This window comes from Neofelis nebulosa, chromosome 8, assembly GCF_028018385.1.
Source record: "Neofelis nebulosa isolate mNeoNeb1 chromosome 8, mNeoNeb1.pri, whole genome shotgun sequence".
Taxonomy (NCBI): Eukaryota; Metazoa; Chordata; class Mammalia; order Carnivora; family Felidae; genus Neofelis; species Neofelis nebulosa.
In genome coordinates this window covers 61,668,629-61,689,354 of record NC_080789.1, presented here as the reverse complement: position 1 = coordinate 61,689,354, position 20,726 = coordinate 61,668,629, and the positions used below count along the sequence as shown (strand labels likewise).

The 20,726-nt window shown below is 48.4% G+C and overlaps 1 protein-coding gene across 2 annotated transcripts in view; it reads left to right on the top strand.

Moving 5' to 3' along the window:
- NCKAP1L (NCK associated protein 1 like) overlaps nucleotides 1-14,964 on the top strand; it is a 39,194-nt gene extending 24,230 nt beyond the window's left edge. Inside the window, exons 22-31 of one of the 2 annotated variants that reach the window (XM_058742493.1) lie at nucleotides 648-778; nucleotides 3,486-3,583; nucleotides 3,719-3,812; nucleotides 3,971-4,053; nucleotides 4,353-4,433; nucleotides 7,402-7,495; nucleotides 8,419-8,535; nucleotides 8,911-9,020; nucleotides 10,503-10,592; nucleotides 14,439-14,964. In XM_058742493.1, the coding sequence (XP_058598476.1) occupies nucleotides 648-778; nucleotides 3,486-3,583; nucleotides 3,719-3,812; nucleotides 3,971-4,053; nucleotides 4,353-4,433; nucleotides 7,402-7,495; nucleotides 8,419-8,535; nucleotides 8,911-9,020; nucleotides 10,503-10,592; nucleotides 14,439-14,570 (1,030 nt within the window). In that variant the 3' untranslated portion in view covers nucleotides 14,571-14,964. The remainder of the gene's footprint in view (nucleotides 1-647; nucleotides 779-3,485; nucleotides 3,584-3,718; nucleotides 3,813-3,970; nucleotides 4,054-4,352; nucleotides 4,434-7,401; nucleotides 7,496-8,418; nucleotides 8,536-8,910; nucleotides 9,021-10,502; nucleotides 10,593-14,438) is intronic. The other variant, XM_058742494.1, reaches the window with a different exon arrangement.
- Nucleotides 14,965-20,726: the final 5,762 nt, after the last annotated feature.

Sequence of the window (20,726 nt, the reverse complement as noted above, 5' to 3'; positions counted from 1 at the left end):
TTATTGTTGAGAGACAGAGAGAGACACAGTGTGAGCAGGAGAGGAACAGAGAGAGAGGGAGACACAATGGAACAGAGAGAGAGGGAGACACAATCTGAAGCAGGGTCCAGGCTCTGAGCTGTCAGCACAGATCCTGACTTGGGGCCCGAACCCACAAACTGTGAGATCATGATCTGAGCCGAAGTCGGACGCTTAACGAACTGAGCCACCCGGGCGCCCCCCCTCAGTCCAACATTCTCATTGGAGAGGTTGAGGCTAAGTATATTTCAGAGGAGCCCAGTTAGTAGGAACTTTTTTCTTGTCAGTTTGGGCTTGTCTTACCTGACAGAGAGAGGCCTAGGGTGAGGGGAGAGAACAGTTGGAAAAGAGCAGGGGCTGAGAGAGGGGAGTGCATACTGTTACATCTGACAGCGCCCTGAAATACCCTGTGGACTGGAGGAGAAGCAGAATTACAACACTGCCAGTTGTTCTTGAGCCAATGGCTTGGGGTGTTAATTAGAGTGTTTTGCTGTCTTCTTTGAGTTTCTTCCCCCCACCCCAGCCTTTGGCAGAGTTTCTCTTCCCGAGCCCAGTGGTAGTAGTGGGGAGCAATGGCAGGGAGAAACAATCGAATGCTAATCTCGTGTGCTTTCTTGGCCAACCCTTAGGTACCTAGAAAGTCTGCTTAGACAGGCGAGCAGTGGCACCATCATCCTCTCCCCCGCCATGCAGGCCTTCATCAGCCTTCCCAGAGAGGGGGAGCAGAACTTCAGCGCGGAGGAGTTCTCTGACATCTCTGGTGAGCCCGGGGCCTGGTCTCCTTGGCGAGGAGCTGAGCCTTTCCCCTCAGTTCAGCATCTTGGCCTCCAGACCTTCCCAGAGGCTCATTCTGTAGGCTCCCCAACACCTCTGCGGGATTACAGGTTGGGGACAATGAAGAGATCCTAAGTGAGAGCCAGAATTGAGGAGTGGCCCGGGGGGGGGGGGGGGGGTTGCAGGTGGAGAGGGAGAATGAGGGGAGTTGGGAGCTAGGTAAGGCCACTCAAGTTACTGAAAGGGTTTATTTTTCGAAGGGTGGTAAATAGTTATTTTCCATTTCCACAGAGAATAAAGAGTTAGACATATAATGAAGGGTAAAGGATAAATAAATAAATGTAAGAAGGCAATTCTGATATTTGGAGTTATTAAATAGTGGTCTGATGTCATGGCATCTTCTTTCTGAGGGATAAATTTTAGGGCCTGAGCCAGAGCTTGGATTGCTGATGTATAATGATGATAAAATAATAGATGACATTCGCTGTGGGCTAAGTTCTAAATGTTCACACCTATTAATCCCTTTAATCCTCACAATGGCTTTGAGGTAGGAACTCCCATTACCCCCGTTTTAAAGATGAGGACACTGAGACACAGGGAGGTTAAGGAGCTTACCTAAGGTCACACATTCATAAATGTCTGAACTGGGATTTCAACTCAAGGCAGTCAAATTCTAGAACCTGGGTGCTTAATCACATGCAGTGCTGCTTCCCAGTGTCTAGAAGGACTTTTGTGTCTTAAGGCCGGTGGGTAAGGATTGTGGAGTGAATGAGTTGGGGTGTCCTTCTCTTTTTAAAAGAGGGCTGGAAGCCATACAGATCCTTTTTAATGGATTTGTTTTACTGACTGATTGATGAACTATCCTACTGTTTCCTCCCTCCTTTCACCTCCATGTAAATCCTGGCTCCTGCATGGTGTCTGGTACAGGTGGGGGATGCTTTCGTGACCCCGCCTTCTCCATTCTTCCCCTTCCTTGTTTGAGGCGGGGGGGGGGGCATGTTATAGAAGAGCACACAGTTCTGTTGTCCAGTGCTGTCTCCTTCTTACCCTCATTCTGACTCCATCAGTAAGCTGACCCTACTCTTTGCGTGCTGGAGGCTTCAGATGTCCCCTTTCATCAACTCCACCCACAAACTGTAGGCAGCATCTAAAATCAGCTTTAGGTCTTGCTGACAACTGATGAGCAGCAGGAGGTAAGGCTGATTCCCCCTTCTACCACCCCCACCCCAATTTCCCCGAGTTACCATGGTGATGGGGCAATGCTACTGTAAAAATAGATAGATGGAAAGAGAAGGATGGCCTAGGGTTACTAGCCTGGAGTTGAGAAGACTAGAGTAAGGAGATTCAGCAGATCTGAACTGGATGATCAGTGTGTTTTCTCTCTCCAGGGGAGGCAGTTCAGCCCCTCTTCCTCTCTATCAGCCATTTTGGCATTATCAAGTTGACCAGGTGGCACATCTTTTTCTAATTCTCAGCTCAGTTTTTTCTACTATAAATCGGAGAGGCCAGAAGTGTGTAGTATTTACTCTAGACGGGGCTCTGACCAAGTTCCACTTCCTCTGTTCTTGGTGGAAGCAGAGATCAACTGGTCCTGCCTTCAACAGCTTGAGCGTGAGCCTTGATCTCTTTCCCCTCTGAACTCCTATTAACAACGTTAAACTCACTTTTCTGCTACCGGTCTCTTGTTGTTGCTACTTTTGGTTTTGTACGATTTTCTCTGCTGGGATGATGCATGGCCAAAGACCATCGCTGGAGCTCCTTCCTATTTGGATTTGTCACTAATGTTTCCAACAGGGGATTTCCCCAGTAGGGTGTCGTTTAAGAAAGTGGGATGAGTAGGGACAGATAAGGCATCCGGGGCAGACTAGAGGGAGGAAGGACTTAGAGGAAAAAAGAACTGGGATTCTGGGGATGTGTGTTGGTTATGAAAAAGAAAAGGTAGGTCCAGGAGAGGAAATTTGGACAGTGAGGCATTCAATAAGGGAAGCAGAGGGAGGAGCACAGAAGACACCAGAGCTTAGATAAGAAACTAGTTGTGGTATCTACAGAAAGGGGCAATAAGACATTGTGCTAGGTTTCAGGTACCAGCCCTTGACTTGGTTAAGTGACCTTGAACAAGCGCTTGACCATGTCTGTTAAACCAGAAGGATGTACTGTATACCTCAGAGGGCTGTTAATAATGATCACATCAATAATCCTTTAATCATATATATCTTTGTGGGCTTCTAAGATTTTTAGCATGGGCTCTTATTGACTCTCATATCCACTCCGTGAAGTATTCGGGGCAGATATTAATTTCTTCATTTTACAGAGAGGTAAATGGAGGCTCAGAAGGGTCAGTGACTTGTTTAAGGTCTTACATCTAACAAGTTAGTACAGCTAGTCTTGCAAGAGCAAAACCCAGGTACCACAGAAAGGGACTTGGGAAAGGATCGCTTCCTGTAAGAATGTAAAGTAAATATCATTTGCGGTAAGTGTTTGCGTGGGTACCAGTGGGGAGGGGGTAAATGGTCCCACAGGATGGCCAGGTCTGTCACCTAAATGTAGGATTGCAGGCCACTTCTGCTCCCCAACTTCCCACTTCCTTTCCTTGAGGAAAAATATTGTAAATGTTCAGATTTACCGTCTGTCTGTGGTGTAAACACTCCAGTGCCCTCTGAGTCCCACCCGGGACCTCTGTAACTCTGTTTCAGAGATGCGGGCCTTGGCTGAACTGTTGGGCCCCTACGGCATGAAGTTCCTGAGTGAGAACCTGATGTGGCACGTGACCTCTCAGATTATGGAACTGAAGGTACTGTGGAAACAAGGCCTGGGAAAAGGCGCAGCCTCAGGGAAAAGGGGCAGGAGTAGGAGACTGGTCCGGGGGTGGGGGGATGTACCACGGTCTTGTCTTCTCCTGCTTCATGTCTCTGTGTCCTGGCTGCAGAAGCTGGTGGTGGAAAACATGGATGTACTTGTTCAGATCAGATCCAACTTTAGCAAGGCAGACTTGATGGCTTCTCTGCTGCCCCAGCTGATAGGTGAGCACCTCCCTGATGGGACAAGGAACTGTGGCCATGGCATTACGGATGACAGGGGTTTTGGGGGGAGGGGGGGCGGGGCTAGGCTGGGTGTGCAGAAGCAAAACCCGCACTAGTCTCCTGAGTTCTACTTTTCTCACGCTCTTCCTTCTCCGCAGGGGCTGATAATGTGCTGAAACGCATGACCATCATTGGTGTTATCCTCAGTTTTAGGGCCATGGCCCAGGAGGGACTTCGGGAGGTGAGCTGAGGGCAAAGGGCTGCCCCAGAATCACAGATGCCCCTGAGGGTAGGGTTTGTATGAGAAATCGTGGAGATGTGTGGTGAGCATTGAGGAGAGAGGGGGAACGTAATTTGGTCGAGGTTCCGGAAGATCTCTGGGGACAGATGAGCAGAGGACACCTAGAAGCATGATGTGAGGGCCGCGTGGGAGGCTGGTGGGGCCCTTATCCAAGCTGGGGCCCTTGTTATGTTTGTTCCGTCTATCTTTGCAGGTACTGGCACTGCCCTGTGAACTCATTTATCTTCTCTCTCCTCCAGGTGTTCTCCTCCCACTGCCCATTTCTCATGGGTCCCATAGAGTGCCTGAAGGAGTTTGTCACCCCAGACACAGACATCAAGGTATGGGACAGCTCGAAGTGCAATCCACTTAGGAGATTGTTGTTGTAGAAAGGATGTACCCAGGACCTCGTGAGGGAGGGAGAGCTCTGAAGAATACTGTAGGGAGGGAGCCAGCATTTGAATTTTTTAAAAAATCTTTATTTATTTTTGAGAGAGAGAGAGAGAGCAAGCAGGGGAGGAACAGAGAGAGAAGGAGACACAGAATCTGAAGCAGGTTCCAGGTTCTGAGCTGTCAGCACAGAGCCCGAGTTGGGGCCCAAACTCACAAACTGCGAGATCATGACCTGAGCTGAAGTTGGACACTTAGCCGACTGAGCCACCCAGGCGCCCCAAGGAGCCGGCATTTGAATAGGAAGGAGCTGGGAGAGATTTTGTAGAGAGAGGAGTAGTGGTCAGACGATATTCTTGGAGAGACAGGGCAGAGCTGGAGAGACATGAGGGGGATGGACAGAAGTGGGAGCCTGGCGTACCTGTGAGAGGGTTGGGGAAACGTTACTGGAGAAAGGTAAGATCTAGGGTAGCATCGGCGGCTTTTTCTAGCTAAAGTGTGCCAATTAGATACTGAACTGTGTGCAAACAAGTTCCCTCTTCAGTCAGGAGCTCAGGTACTTTTTGTAAAATGATTTATTGCTTCCATCCCCACCCTCTCCACCTGAGCCCAGTTTCCCTTTTCTGGCCTTTCCTTCCTCCTGGTTCTGAAACTTTTTGATTCCTCTATGTCTGTGTCACCTGGCTCAGGCCTGCATCTACTACAGAGATGGAGAGAGGAGGAGGGGCTTCTGCAGGCACCCCGAGTAGAACATCCACTTCTCTGCCCGCCCCCCCCCCCCCATCTTTGCAACATCTTCTTGTCTTTTGGATCACCTGAAACAAACAGGTCTGTTATGTAGGATATACAGCCAAAGGCTGGGAACAAGGGCCTTCAGACACATAGGGCAGGCCACTTCTTCATGGAGAGAGCTCTGTGATTAAGAGGGAACTGGTCAGCAGGAAGAATCAAAGTTGGATATTAAGAAAAACTTCCTTGCCTTGAGATCAAAGGAATTGTGAAATTTCCCCTCTCTCCCCCTGAACCTCAGGCTGAAGCAGTCCTGGGGACCATGTGGGTTTGATGTTTCACTGGGCTGGCTGCCCCTTCTGACCGTTCTTTTACAATGAACTTGGGTTTCTGGAAGCTGCTGATGTCGGGGACGAATGCTATAGCCTGTCAGAAGCTTGTCTACCTGTATCTCCTGGGCAGCACTGATTTTAGGCCCTGCCTGCTTGTGAAAATAAGTAGGTTGGAGCCGGAGTTGGGGGGGGAGGAGAGGTGGCCTGTCCAGCAGAGATTCTGTTGTTGTCTCAGAGGAGTGTGAAGATTAGGGAAAGAGAAAATAAGACTCCTTCGATCATCCCTTTCTTCTTCCAGAAAAATCACAGGTCATGGACCCGGTCCCTGATCTCCCCAGACCCATGAACTATAGGGAATTTAAATAAAGGGCAGAGCAGGACGTGGCAAAGGTGAGCCTTCCATGACAAGTACCATAGGTGAAGTGTGTGTTGATTGGTGTATCTGTAGGGTGCTTTGCTAAAGTTACCCCACCCAGTTGTCTACTCTTGAAACAATTGTCCTTGTTCTCTCCAAACATTTTCAAGTAATTTGGTTAACCTCAAATGAGGTCTAAATACTCGGCATGGGAGTGGGGCTTTGGGGCCATATCCCGGGAACTTGATTTTAAGTACTAGAGATTCAAGTATCAATCAATAAAGGTATTTTTGTAATTTAAATTTGGTTAGCTAACATACAGTTCAATATTGATTTCAGGAGTAGAATTTAGTGATTCATTACTTACATACAACACCCAATGCTCATCACAACAAGTGCCTTCCTTAATGCCTGTCACCCATCTAGCCCATCACCCACCCACCTCCCTCCATCAATCCATAGTTTGTTATTTATTGTTAAGAGACTCTTATGGTTTGTTTCTCTCTCTTCTCTCTGTCTCCCTTCCCATATGTTCATCTGTTTTGTTTCTTAAATTCCATCAATCAATAAATATTAATTGAATACCTTCTATGTGCTTAGCGTTGTGTTAAAAACTAAAGAGGAGAAAAAGAAGTGCAATGTTCCTGGCTTTGAGATAAAGGAAGAGGAGGAAAGGAATAATGTTGATTGGTGACTAATGTTTATTAGTGACTCTGAGTGTGTAGGGTAGATGCTTTATACATGTGACCTAATTTAATCTCCACAACAACTCTGTGAGGTATTGTTCTCCCAGTTTTACAGATGAGGAAACTGAGGCTCAAAGAGGTTACGTAACTTTTAGCCAAGGTCACACATTTAGAAAGTGGTGGTCCTGGGATTTGAACCCAGATCTTCTCACTCCAAGGCCTTTATCTCCCCTCAGATGCCATGAGGTTGTAAAGGATTATTTTCTAGGTGCTGAGATAAGCCATATGTGCCACCTCCTATCTGAAAAGGTAACTGATAATACCATGTGTGATCCATGCTAAGTCCGTGGTACCACTTTAGGAAGGAAGAGATGAATCGGGCCTGAAGTGTTTCAGTGAGGGCTTCACACATAATATGAGATTTGAGTTAAGCCTCAAGGGGTGGGTGTCACTTAGATATAAGTAGAGGTCAGGAAAAGACACTGTAGATGAAGAGGGAACCAAAGTATGACAGTAAGGAAGCGAGTTGTAGTTTGGAGGCAGTGAATTGATGACTCTGGTTGCATTGACTGTAGGAAGCTCTTGGGGAATTAAGAGTGAGAGAGGAAATTCGTACTGTGGAGTATCTGAATGCCAAACAAAAGCATTCGTGCCTTTTCTCTGTAGGTTATGGAGAGCTATGAAAAGAATACCTAGAAAAGATGATAATTCACCGAAGGGTTAACATCTGTGATCCGGGAATCCTGACTACCTGTAGCTTCTGTCAAACACTTCCCTCTGGGAACCCTGTCCAGAATGTTGTTTTCTTCTCTACTAGGTGACCCTGAGTATCTTTGAGCTGGCCTCTGCTGCAGGAGTGGGCTGTGACATTGACCCAGCCCTGGTGGCTGCCATTGCCAATCTGAAAGCTGGTAAGATTGGGGAAAGTGGGCAAGGGAGGGCTTGGACCATTATTTTTAGGTGGGAAAATGTCAATGTCAAAAGAAATCTTCCCTTGGGATTGTGAATTCAGAGGATATAAGCTGGGAGCTAAAGAAAGACTTAAAGTGCAGTCCCTAACCCCCAGAAAACATTTACATAGGCAATTTAGATTCCTAGCCACGTTCCAACCAGTTGACCTGTCAATCTGCTAAAAAATATTAAGCGAGAGCCCCTTTGATGCTCAGCAAATACTCAAAGGAACTTGTGCTCTAGTTGGGGAGGTAAGATTAATGCAAATGAGACAATGGGAGAGCAAGCCACAGTTACATGTGATTTCATGCTGAGTTACATGTGATTTCATGCTGTGGTACAGCATCTATGTGCCTCAGAGTGATCTGGTGCTCTCCCCTCCCATAGAATCACCCTGATGCTATTCACTTCTTCCTCTCGTCTCCCGTTGTCTTTTACATTTCCCGGTACACATTTCCTCTTTCTTACGTACACTCAGAATGGGATGAAACCAAGGGGCTGGTATCAAGCCCTTTTAAAATTGCTGGACTGGCCCTTCTCTCTTAGTTTGGTAAGACTCTTCCCTCTCCTTCCTGCCTCCCCACCCCATCAGGCAGCTGACAGTGTCCTCTGACTGCATGTCCGCAGAGCCCTTCCCCAAGAGCTCCACTTTGGTCACCAGAGGAGGCCTCCAGGATCAGGCCCCTCATGAGAAGTGGAGGCCAGTCCTGTTCCCCTTCAGCAAGAATTACTTGCCCACAGTGCTTTAGAAAGCGTTTTCCTAGATAATTTTCTTACAGGATCTTCCCAGTAATCCTGGGAACTAGGACCTCTATAGAAGATAACTCCTGTTTGCTGATATTACTTTCCCTCTTTTTTTTTTTTTTTTTTTCCGTCTTATCAGATACTTCATCCCCTGAGGAAGAATATAAGGTGGCCTGCCTGCTCTTGATCTTTCTTGCTGTTTCCCTCCCACTCCTCGCCGCTGACCCTTCTTCTTTCTATAGTATTGAGAAAGATGGTAAGTAAGGAGTAGGTGGGAGGGACCAGTGCTATTAGGATAGTCTCCTGGGGTAGGGAGAGGAGACGGAGACATTTGTCTGGAGAATGTACAGAATTCTGACTCAGGTGTAAAGTTCTGTTTCAAAGAACACTTGAGAATGAAGTCTCCGTAAAATTCAATTCCAGTGAGATTTCTTAGGAATACCCTTATCCTAATATCTAAATATCTTCTGATGTTTCTAGGAATATCATCCCCCAAATGCCTCCTGGTCCTTTTGGTGTCAAACGGGGGTGGCCTAGCCTGAAACAGTGAGAAAGTACCAGCTGGGGTCAGCCTGGGGTGGCTCACTTTATTCCTTTTTGTGTCTCTCCCCCTCTGTCAATCATAACTTAGGTTACAACAACAATATTCACTGCTTGACCAAAGCCATCATCCAGGTATCTGCTGCCCTCTTCACACTCTACAACAAGAACATCGAAACTCACCTCAAGGAGTTTCTGGTGGTGAGTACAGAGCCCAAGGCATAGCCCACCTCAAGCCCAACACAGGGCTTTGAGATCAAGAGCTGAGCTGTGATCAAGAGTTGAGTTGGACGCTTAACTGACTGAGCCACCCAGGCACCCCCAAGTCCTCTGTTTTTATTAAGGTCTCCGGGACGTCTGATGCACAATCAAATTGGAGACACCAAGTTTTAGAACCCATAAGGAAGCCCTTTCCAACTCTAATCCTCACAAACAACAACGGAACCTTTTTTCACATTCTCAAACCTTAGTGTAAATAAGAATCACCTGGAGAATTTCTGAGTCAGTAGATTTGAGGTGGGGCTAGAAAATGTGCGTTTCCAAGATCCCAAGTTGATGCTGTTCATCCTGGGATCTCGCTTTGAGAACCACTGGGCTTGATTTCTAGGACTGGGGCTTATAATCAGGCAGCCGATTCTACTGTAGGTTACATCCCATTTATTCGAGAAAAATTGTTTCAAAAAATATTTTTAGCCAAGGTTTGACTCCCTGTAACAATCACCATTTATCTTAAGTTTTGCCTCTGGAAAAACACAGAATAAGTAGTCTCTTTCCATTGTTGAAAACCCTGGGGTTTTCCATTCTAAGTCCTCCATGGTAGAATTCAATCCATACGCTTCTGATACATGGTCCATTACCCACTGCCTGACTTCAGCATTCTCAACAATGGGGAACTTATTCCTCTGCAAAGCATGGGCCTGACTTAAGAATTAGGGCCTCATTTGTCTCCTTTTAGGAGGACACACGGTAAATCATATTCTCTCCGGAATCATACCATTTTCCTGGAAGCTTAGTTAGAGGGTCTCCATTTAAACTGGGCCAGCCAGCCAATCAGAATGGAATCCGAGCATCTTAGATATAAAGAATATTCGTACCAGATCTCTAAGATGGGGTGAGAAGGGACCCCCTCTCCCCTTTTCCGTTTGCCCTGTTTCTTTACTGAATGAGAGTAACCTGGGCCTGGGATGCAGCTAACCATGTTTCTTCCTCCCTCTTTGATCTGTTGGGGGCCTGGAGGTGAATGGAGAGGACAGCCATTTGGGAGTTGACAGGAGGGGAATGTGAAGAACACTGCCTCTGAATCAGAGGCCCAGCTCTGTCTCTAGTCTGGTGGGGAGTCAGCTGTAAACAACTTGGTGACAGTGCTGTCTGAAGGCTGCCTAGGAAAAGGGATTAATCTCCAGCATACAGTATTACCTGTCTTTGTTCTAGCTTTTGTCCTCGCCCCTTGCAGCCTCTCCCCCAGCACCTCTGGCAACCTCCTGTTGTCTGCCCTGCCTGGTTTACAGGCAAAGCGCGTCTCTGGAGCCTAGGGGATTTGCTACTTTTCCACCCAGAGTCTCCAGGAACATCGCAGCACTTCTTAACTCTCCTCCTTGATCTTTGCTTAACTTCCTGTAGCCTGAGGCTGTCCCACTCTGACCTCCATAAAAATCTGCTTTCTTACAAATTCTTCCCCTACAGGTGGCTTCTGTCAGCCTCCTGCAGCTGGGCCAGGAGACTGACAAGCTTAAAACCAGAAATCGGGAATCCATTTCTCTGCTCATGCGCTTGGTATGTATTTGGTTTAAGTTGGTCTGGGAACAGAAAGAGCAAAGGCCAGAGGGTTTTGTGTCCTTGCCTTGTTGTGACTCAAAAGCATGAACTCAGGGGCACCTGGGTGGCTCAGTCGGTTGAGCGTCTGACTTGGGCTCAGGTCATGATCTCACAGCCCATGGGTTCCAGTCCCATGTGGGGCTCTGTGCTGACAGCTCAGAGCCTGGAGCCTGCTTTAGATTCTGTGTCTCCCTCTCTGTCTCTGCCACCCCCCACCCCCATACATTCTCTCTCTCTCTCAAAAATAAATAAAAACATTAAAAAAAAAAAAAAAGGCCTGAACCCAGAACTGAATTCGGCCTGACCGTTAGGACTCACATTCTGGCTAACCTTCCAGACTTGTCCTGTAATCCCAAGGTAGAGTCTTCAATGACTTCTCTGCAGGACAGGGCCTACCTTGTCCCTGGCTGACTGGGTCCTTTTTCCTGCAGCATTCTCAAGTCTGATCTGATGGGGCAGCTGTGTCCCTCATCCATAACTGCCTGTCCAGTGCATGTTTGATTTTACTTGACCACTTCCTACCACTGTATGTCTTGTCCTTAAGAAGTACTATGGGAAGGGTGTGGAATAATACAGAGCTGAACTGGGGGTGGGGAACTGGGGGCTCAGAGGAGGAAAGAATTTTCCCCTGAAAAGCTATTAAGACCGAGAGCGCGGTGGGTCATGAATCAGGCACCTCCTGCTATCTCTTTCTTCCCAAGCTGTGGGCTTTTTGCTACTTTGGCAGAAACTTCTGGGAACTCTGACTCAGTTAACTTAAAAAAAATCTTTTCCTCATGACCCTGTTTTCCTCTTCAACACGCTTACTCACTCTTTTGCTCTAAATGTCTGATTCTCCAGGTTAGTACTGCATTTAGATATGGTCAGGAGAGACTCCGGGACTGACCCCTGTGTTTCAGAGGCCCTCCTCTGGCGTATGGGGAGAGGACAGGCCCATCTGGAGCCTGTGCTCCGCCTTGAAGTCCACACTAAAGATTTCTGGGACCCCAGAATTCTCTGCTAAGCGGCTCCAGCCTACTTGTAGGGCTTGTGCAAAGTTTCTTCCCCAAGTGCATCCTATTGAGGCGGGCTGTGCTGTTGGAGGATTACCTCTAGTGCTCAGGGAGAGAGACAGAGACAGAGACAGAGAGACACAGAGTGTAAGTAGGAGAAGGGCAGAAAGAGAGGGAGACACAGAATCAGAAGCAAGTTCTGGGCTCTGAGCTGTCAGCCCAGAGCCCCACAGGGGGCTTGAACCCGTGAATCGTGAAATCATGACCTGAGCTGAAGTCGGATGCTTAACTGTCTGAGCCACCCAGGCGCGCCTTTATTTTTATTTATTAAAAAAAATTTTTTTTGAGTCTAAGAATTCTTAATTCAAACCTGACCTTCCACGAAATTATAAAGGTAGATTGTGAAGGTTGAACAACAGAGCATAATAGTTTGATTTATTTAATCACATAGTATGCTGTACTCTTGGCAAGGCCCACAGATGTTAGGGGCAGGCATGCCTGGGACTCCCTTTGAGTCTGCTGTAAATACACAGGCATGGAGTGGGATCTGTGTCTCAGCTAGAAAAAGGCCTAGACTGGGCTAAGGATCCTGATGGAGATGAGAAGAGAATGGAATGAGGGTGTGGGGGGAGGGGTGTATGGTGAGGGGTGAAAGGGCAGAGGAGGCAGATGAGGGCAAAGGCCAGTAGTGTGCTAGGTAGAGCAGTCTTTGGAGCAGCATGACCTTGGGCAAGTTAATTAACCTTTCTGAGACTCTGATTCTTTATCCAGAAAAGTGGGCCGTAGTCCTTGCCATAGAGTGTCAGGATTCATAAGAAAATATATGTGAAAGTGCTTAGTACATAATACATGCTCAACGAATGTTAGTTCTCTTTCTCTGCCGCTCATTTTAGTTTCTGGATGATTCTTCATTTGCTTCGTCATTTACTTGGGCAGCTGTCATCTCTGTAAGGTTGGAGGCGATTCTGTATGGCCACTCAGCCCTGCCTCCTTCTGCTTTGCTGGTCCCCTGCTCGTCCCCAACTCTCCCCCCCCCCACCCCTCCCCCTCAGTGTGGGAGGGTGTCTGCCCCTTGTGGCCTCACAGTGAGGCAGCCGAGTAGCTGGGACAGAGCTAGGCCCTTTTTGTTAGAGGGAGAGACCTAGGGAGGAGCTGCTGCAAAGCAATTTAAATGCAAATGTTTCCCCACGGAAATACAGGGGAAGGAACTGTATTCTGAGTTAAGAGGCTACTCATGTAGCCCCAACTCCTGGCCAGGCACTTCTCTCCCTGGGGGTCTTTCTGTCTTGGCTGTCAAGCCTGGGCAGTGCCCACCCCTGTTACTGCCAGCCTGTTCCTGGCATGGGTTTAGCCGGGGAAGAGATGGCTCTCAGAGAATCATAGAATTCTAGATGTCAGGATGAGACCAGATCCTGGCAATTGGTCCAGTCCTTACACTTTATGGGTGAGGAAACTGAGGAGAGGGCGGGAAAGATGACACATGCAAGGTCTCCCCCAAAATATATGGACATGAGAACCCAAGTGTCTTGGCTTTCACTCTAGGGCTGTTTCTACTGCCATGAATTTCCTCCAGTTAGGAGCCGTGTTATCCTCTGTGCTTAATGGAGCAAAGAATAGGAAGTCTTGGGCCAGTGGATTCTTCGTGAAGCCATCACTCATTTCCCTGGACCTGAGGGTCATATCCTAGAAAAGAGACCCTATCTCTCTCCTGGCTTACGGTTTGAAAGTCTTGCCTAGCAAGAAATTCCTTGTGTTATCCAACCTACGATCGGAGCTACTGTTTTTCTGGCAGATTTCCTTTCCTCCAGCCTGCCGTGTCTGTTCCTCTGAGGCTGTTTGTGTGCGTTTGTATGTGCACATATTTGAGAATAGCAGAATCTTATAAAATTTAAAACTTGAAAGGACTTCAGAGAAATAAACACATTAGAGTTGATATAGTAGATTCTCTTTCCAGGATGAATTTTGAGGAATCAAAAACACCAGACATACTGGGGAGGGCCCATCTGTGTAAATTGCCAGAGGATACAGGACACTTCTCTCCAGAGTGTGTTTTTTAGTCCCACAACTTCATGGATGAGGAGAGCACTGAAGGAAATACACCCTGTTTCTTCTTCCGGGATGGGGAGCCTCCAGCCCAATGCTAGGCTGTGGGCTCTTCGCTAATATGCCCCCCCTCCCCCACCCCCTCTACCCTCAGTCTTATCCAGGCATCTTGATCTATCTTTCTGCTTGGCTGTGGGGGCTGCTGGGATCACCATAGCACACAGGCTTCTAATTAAACTAATTAATCATGCCTGCTCCTTTATGCAGCATCCTTACTGCTCCCCAAGCACTGTACTGAGGGAGGGAGGAGACTGAGAGCCAGCACAAGAGGACCCATGTGGATTCCAGGCCCTTCTTTCTTGGCTTGCAGTGGTGATTGTTGCCTTCTCTGTAAAGCTCTGTCATTGGCGCTTTTATCCAACCTTACCTGCTTCTGTGCTGCCCCCCGCAAATGATTTGGCATCCAGAATGGGGAAAATGGGAGTTTTTCTGCCACTGGAGAAGTGATTCTTTCCTGCCTTCTGCTTCTGACCTTTTCCTGTAACCCTGAGAAGGGACACAGGGGCCATTATAGGGAAGCTGAAGAGGCCACGTTGCTTTCCTAAAGCTAAACCAAGTGAGGGGAAGAAGGAGGGGGGTGTGATTTAGAAACTTGTTCACTTGCAACTCTAAGAGCCTCAGAGGGCCCGGGAAACTGAACGAAGGAACAGGGTGTCACAGAGTTATACCCTCCCTGAGGTTCTCATCTCTTGACCTGTTTCCCTTCCAGGTGGTAGAGGAGTCCTCCTTCCTGACCCTGGACATGCTGGAGTCCTGTTTCCCTTACGTCCTGCTTCGAAATGCCTATCGGGAGGTATCCCGGACCTTCCACCTGAACCGAGTGCCAACTAGTACCCACTGAAGGGCCATTTGGACCTACCTAAACCCAGGAAGCTGTAGCCATTTTCTCAAGGGATGGGGTCAGGAGCCAGAGCTGATGAACAGACATATGGAGGAACAAAACCAAAACCATCCACGGCTGAGAAATCAAAGAGAAATGGGGCAGACGGTAGGGGGTGGGGGCGGGGGCGGGAGACGGAGGACAGGTGACGGGAAAAATTAGGGAACCGGGGCCACGTGTGTACATTTTAACATAGTAACATATAAATCATGTTTTCTAGCTTGTGGTGGCTGGTGCTTGAGCTCTGACTGGCATGGGTCTCTCGACCTTCATCACTATTCTAGGATAATGCTGGCGGGCAGAGATGATCAATCATCATATTAAACCATAATGAGCTTATAATTCTCCCACTGGAGCTGCTATTGTCTCCTGCACATTCATTAGGACGATTATCTCCTCTCTTCCTCTTCCAAATGTGTTCGGCAAACATTCAGCCTGCTCCTACTGCAAAGTAGTTAATAGCAAAGGAACTTCCTTTTTCCTTTGTGGGGGCTCTTTCAGGAGTCACGGGTCTCTTCCTCTCCTCCATCTCTACTGCCTACAAGAGGGAGTGCCCTTGAGAGATTCTCTCTGGCCCCAGCTGCCCTCACCTGCTCTACCACACCTTGTAGGGACTAAGTTCTCCCATCTGTGTAGCCATAACCCCTCCTGCTTTTTCTTTGACATGCCACAACCCAGAGCCATGGGTCAATCTAGCTAATTGTAAGTCACACCCAACGAGTGGGATCCGAGTCATGTGGGTCTCCCTCCCAGATCGTTTGGGGATACTCTCCCTGCTCTCTGGAGCCCCTAATTTAACCCAAATCCCCTTGTTGCCATCCTGGGTACAGCTGTTGCTGTAGGCAGGGATTTCTCTGCTAGATCTTATATTTCATAGACCTCATTAGATTATAGGGCCCTGAGAGTGGGTATACTTGAGGGAGTCCAAGCTGTTTCAACTTAGCCCTTTTCTGCACTAATTAGAATTTCAAGTGTCACAAAGCCTGGGGCGTTCAAGATAGCACTAAACTAGATTCAGTTAACTCCGTGGCAGGAAAACAGTGGCCCCATCCATCACTTCTGTGCACCACAGCCAAGGAGGACTGGGGCAACAGACAGTAGGTCACAGGTTGAGAGTGGTGGAAATGGGCGAATATAATTAGTTGATTAATTAGGGTCATGTCCATCATTAAGCTATTTGATAGCTGTTTTGGGATTTTTTTTTTTTTCCCCAACGTTTTTTATTTATTTTGGGGACAGAGAGAGACAGAGCATGAACGGGGGAGGGGCAGAGAGAGAGGGAGACACAGAATCGGAAACAGGCTCCAGGCTCCGAGCCATCAGCCCAGAGCCTGACGCAGGGCTCGAACTCACGGACCGCGAGATCGTGACCTGGCTGAAGTCGGACGCTTAACCGACTGCGCCACCCAGGCGCCCCTGTTTTGGGATTTTGTATGCACGTCTGATCTTTACTTCTCAGTACCCAGGCTTAGTCAGTAGTTCTTAAACTTAGCATTCATAATCGATACACAAGTTTTTCTTAGCAACAGTTGTCTGTTCTTCAGGATAGAAGCAACAGAGGATCCAGCTTCAGGCATCAGCTGGTTGTCCTTCCTTGCTGTGGAAGGGACATTATGTTGTAAAGGAGTGATTCAGGGTCAGGCCTATTGAGACTGAGGGCAAAGTTGATCAGGAAGAGGAGTCTCAGATGTATCTGAACAACTACTCCTACATCCTACTCTGCTAGGATCTTACTCTTGAGATGGAGACCTCTTTTCCATGCACGTGTAGCCCTACGTAAGAGGAGTCTCTTTTTTTTTTTTTTTTTAATTTTTTTAAATGTTTATTTACTCTTGAAGGAGAGAGAGAGAATGTGAGTCAGGGAGGGGCAGAGAGAGAGGGGGAGACCCAGAATCCGAAGCAGGCTCCAGGCACTGAACTGTCAGCACAGAGCCCGATGCGGGGCTCGAACTCCTGATCTGTGAGATCATGACCTGAGTGAAGTTGGTTGCCTGACTGACTGAACCACCCAGGCACCCCAAGAGGAGCCTCTTAAGGACAGAAGAGATAAGTTGCTGCAGGAGAGTAGAGGGTAGACATGATACTTCTTTTTTTTTCAATTAAAATTTTTATTGAGATGGGGTGCCTGGCTGGCTGTCCTTAGAGCACGTGACTCTTGATCTCAGGGTCATGAGTTCAAACCCCAGGTTGGGTGTAAAGCTTACTTAAAAAAATTTTTTTTATTGAGATAATTAATCCACATGCACTTGTGAGAAATAACACAGACACACTGTGTGTCTACTATACTCCAATTAAAAAAAAAAAAGGAAAACACAGAGAGCTCTCGTGTATCGTTACCAGTTTCTCCCAGAGGTAGCCTCTTGCAAAATTATAGTCTACTATCATAACCAGGATATTGACATTGATACAATTCATGATCTAATCCAGATTTTCCCAGTTTTACTTATTCTTGTTCCTCTGTGTGTACAAAATGTTGTTCCGTACAGCTTTTTTACAGCCACATCCCCTTTGCCTTCCCGAACACTTGGCAATACAAATTTGTTCTCCTTTTCTAGAAAATGTTGTCATTTGACATAATATCTTTTCACAAACATGTAATTACACACACATTTCTCTGCTACGTATACTTTTCCGAAGTGCTTTCACAACTTCTATGACAATTCTGCAAGGTAGCTGGGGAAGGCTTCCCTATTTGAGGCCAGTCAACAGATTCAGAGACGTTCAATGATTTCATGAAGGTCACGTGTTTAACAGTACGTCTAGACCCAGGACCCGAGTCTGGTGTCTCAATCCTCGACATTTTCTACCTGACCAGACTGCTTCCGCATCTGGGAGCTTTCGCTGTTAGGAACCAGAGACCCTAGAATGAGCGAATAGGAGAAGGTTTGGACATGATGGCCTTCACCACCTGAAACAAAAAGTGTCTAGAGGTGAAGGGACCCATCAGCATTTCAGGCAGTTTGCTTCCTTGACCAGGAGGTTCTCTGACCCCGGACAGCTGGGGACACAATCCACGATAAGCCGCCTTCTGCTATCAGATGCCCAGCTTATTTTATTCAGGCCTTAAAAGGAACTGAGGAATGAATTCTGAGGGAGAAATTCTGACTCCAGTTTGTTTTGTCTTGCAGGCAGAGAGTAGGTTCTAGGCTCAGCATTTTGATTAGTGCAGTGTTTTCATTAAAGTCTCCATTAACTTGTTTGCGGCAGTGAGATGGAATTATCTTTCCCACGGGGCTGGGGTGAGATGCTTGTAGAGGAGATCCCTTTCCTTTGGGAGGGACAAACACTGCTCCCCCCACTATGGTGTTCGGTTCAGTGGGCAGGTGGGGCCGGAGCCTGGCCGAGGGGATCTTGCCTGTTGGTCCTTGGCCTGGGAGGAACGGGCCAGCCGTTTGAGCACCGGGCCCCAGGAGGGAGGGAGGTTCCAGCTAGGGAAAAGCTTCCTTCACACAGGTCCTCTGTGCCTGTGTCAGTTCTTCTCCAACAAAGTTTGACTCTCGGAAGAAGCTGGCACATGGCTGAAATGCACTCACGAGGTTGGGGGAAGCGTGTTCTTCCAGTTCTCCCCCTACAGGGCCTCCTGCTTCTCCCAAGTAGCTGTCATCAAAAGAGTTGAAGATGAGTCCCCCCTCAGCCCCCACACCTCAGTGAGTGTCAAGCGCTCTCCTCCCACCTGAATAGGAAGCAGGCGCACAGGCCAGGCTGCAGGTTGAGGAAGTCAGAAGTTAACTTGAGCTGAGTTTGCAGCTCTGGAGAAATTGAGGAGCAGGCTTTTCTCTTGTCACTTTGGAGGGAGAGGATTGTGAGGCTGCCCCTTTAAATAGCATTCCCGTAGGAGGCACATCACATCCATCCGTCACTGCTGCCAAAGCATCATTTTTGGTCTCTATCAAACTCAGAGCTTGTTGGGAGGCATTGTGGGGTTAGGGGAGTGATGAGGCAGGGTCTTCGAGAGGCAGGGGCCATTTGGAAGGGAAAAAGGAAAGGAATGAGGTTGGCAGCAGGAACCTGGAAACGAGGGGGGTTGGGGACGAGAGGACAGGGAGAGAAAAATAGTGGTCTGTTGAGCCTGATATATCTGGTGGAGCAGATATATCTGGTTCTTACCTGTCTGGAGGTAGAGGAAGGCAGAAATGGGATGAGATTGCTGCCAGAAGGAAGAGGTTGAGGTTAAACACCAGGACGGGTAACTAAAGAAGGAGAAAGAGAGCCACAGAATGGAAAAAAACACAAGAAAAAGGTTAGGAGGCTTGGCCCTGGCTTTGTTGCTTTACTCTCTGTGGGGACTGCGTCATTTTTCTGGGCTTAGTTTTCCCATTTGTTGAATGAAGGGGGTTAGACTCGATGGACTCTAAAGCATCCTTCATGAATAACTTTTTGTTTTGTGTTGGTGAATTTTCCTTTTCTTCAAATGGGTTGGGAGTTGGGGGCCTGGGAGATCGGGGTGGGATATGCCATTGTGTTGACAAGAAGTGTCAACGGATGATCTGAGATCCCTCTGAAAGTACATCTCCCGCCTCTTTCCCACCTCTTTGTGTTTAAATACCTGCCTAATTTGGGAAGCTCCTTAGCTTGGATCCTAATTTGCAATTCTTTTGTAGTTTCCAGCCCATTCTTTTTCAGTTGTTAAGGGAGGTGATTGCTCTCGAGTTTGAGAACTGGATTGCGTAGGAGTCTGACTGGGGTCTCGGGTTGCAGCTTTGTCCTGCCTGGGGCTCTTCCTCAGGAGAGAGGGGAAAGGGTGATGGATGCGGAAGTTCGATGGACACAGCGAGGGAAGTCTCCTACTCTTTCTGCTTTTTTTCCATCTCTGCCTCTGCCTGTGTAACTTCCTGGGAGCTGGTGTTGCTGATTCTTCTCTGTCCTGCTAGGTCTGAAGGCCCGACCTAATCTAATCCCCTAAAAGGCAATTCTTTTATGTAGGAAGTCTTTGCCACTTCACTTCTGTCCGGCTGCTTCTTTTCTCCTCCATTGCCTGGGAAGGTGGCGGGGGGGGGGGGGGGGCAGGGGGAGAACTCCCCTCCCCCATTTAGAATGGAGTAAATATCTTCTGATCATCCCTCCTTCCAACCTCCAGGGTTCTTGAAATGAAAACTCACAGTTTGGGATTCTGGATTAGTGGCCTGCTTGGGATCCAGCAGTTAGTGAATACATCCCCAGTTTCTATTTACATAGGATTTCCCCATAATGCCAAGGTAGGTGGTTATTAAGGAGGAGAGCCATTCTGAGGAATCCTAAGGTGGTTCCTGCCAGAATCCTTAGTAGGATTCAGTCCAATGCAAGAGGCTTTGCCTGTCACAAGGTCTTGAATTCAAATTTGGGTTCATTAATTGTTTTACAAGTGTTTCAGCAGCCAGGCTGTTTGGTGTGGGCCCTTAGGCACTAGATTTCTTTTACTGAAGACAGAATAAGAGGAAATAAGAAGGCCCCGCTACAGGAGGGGTTGAGATGAGATACCAGGAACGGTTTCCTGGTTCTTGCAGAGTTCTGTACAAAGATGATGCGGTCCTGCCTGCTCTGGTGGATTCCGTCTGGAGAGCTTTAAGCTTGGAAGAAACCCCCACAGGCCAGGGAGATGGAGAGAGGCACGAGGGGGAAGGCCACAGGGATGGAGACATATCAGGACCACCAAGTTAAGGGAACTGGGGAGAGGAACGGGATCCCGTGGCAACTCAGAGCAGACCTTGAACTTTTCCCTTCACATGAAGGCAGGAGCACAAGGTGTGAGGGTCTGTCTGGTCTGGGGCTGGGTTTCGGAGGGTGGATGGCTTCGATCGGCCACGGCGCACGGGTTCCCCGAGGCAGAGAGAGTGGCGGGGGGGGGGCGGCGGGGGGACTCGACCCCTCCCCCTCCCGCCCCACCTGGGGCGCACGGGCGGCTAGGCACTCGCGGATCCACGAAGCCACACGCACACACACCGAAACTCAAAACACACACCGGGGAAGGCGCCCAGCCGCCCACACGGAGCGCTGCGGCCGCCCGCGCGCCAGGCACTCTGTAAACACGCACTCGCACCCCCCGCGCGGGGCACACGCGCCGCCGCTCGTCCCGGGCGCCCGGGTGCGTGCGCTCGCCCTCGGCGCCTGTGTCTGCGTGTGCCCCCGGCTCCCCCGCGC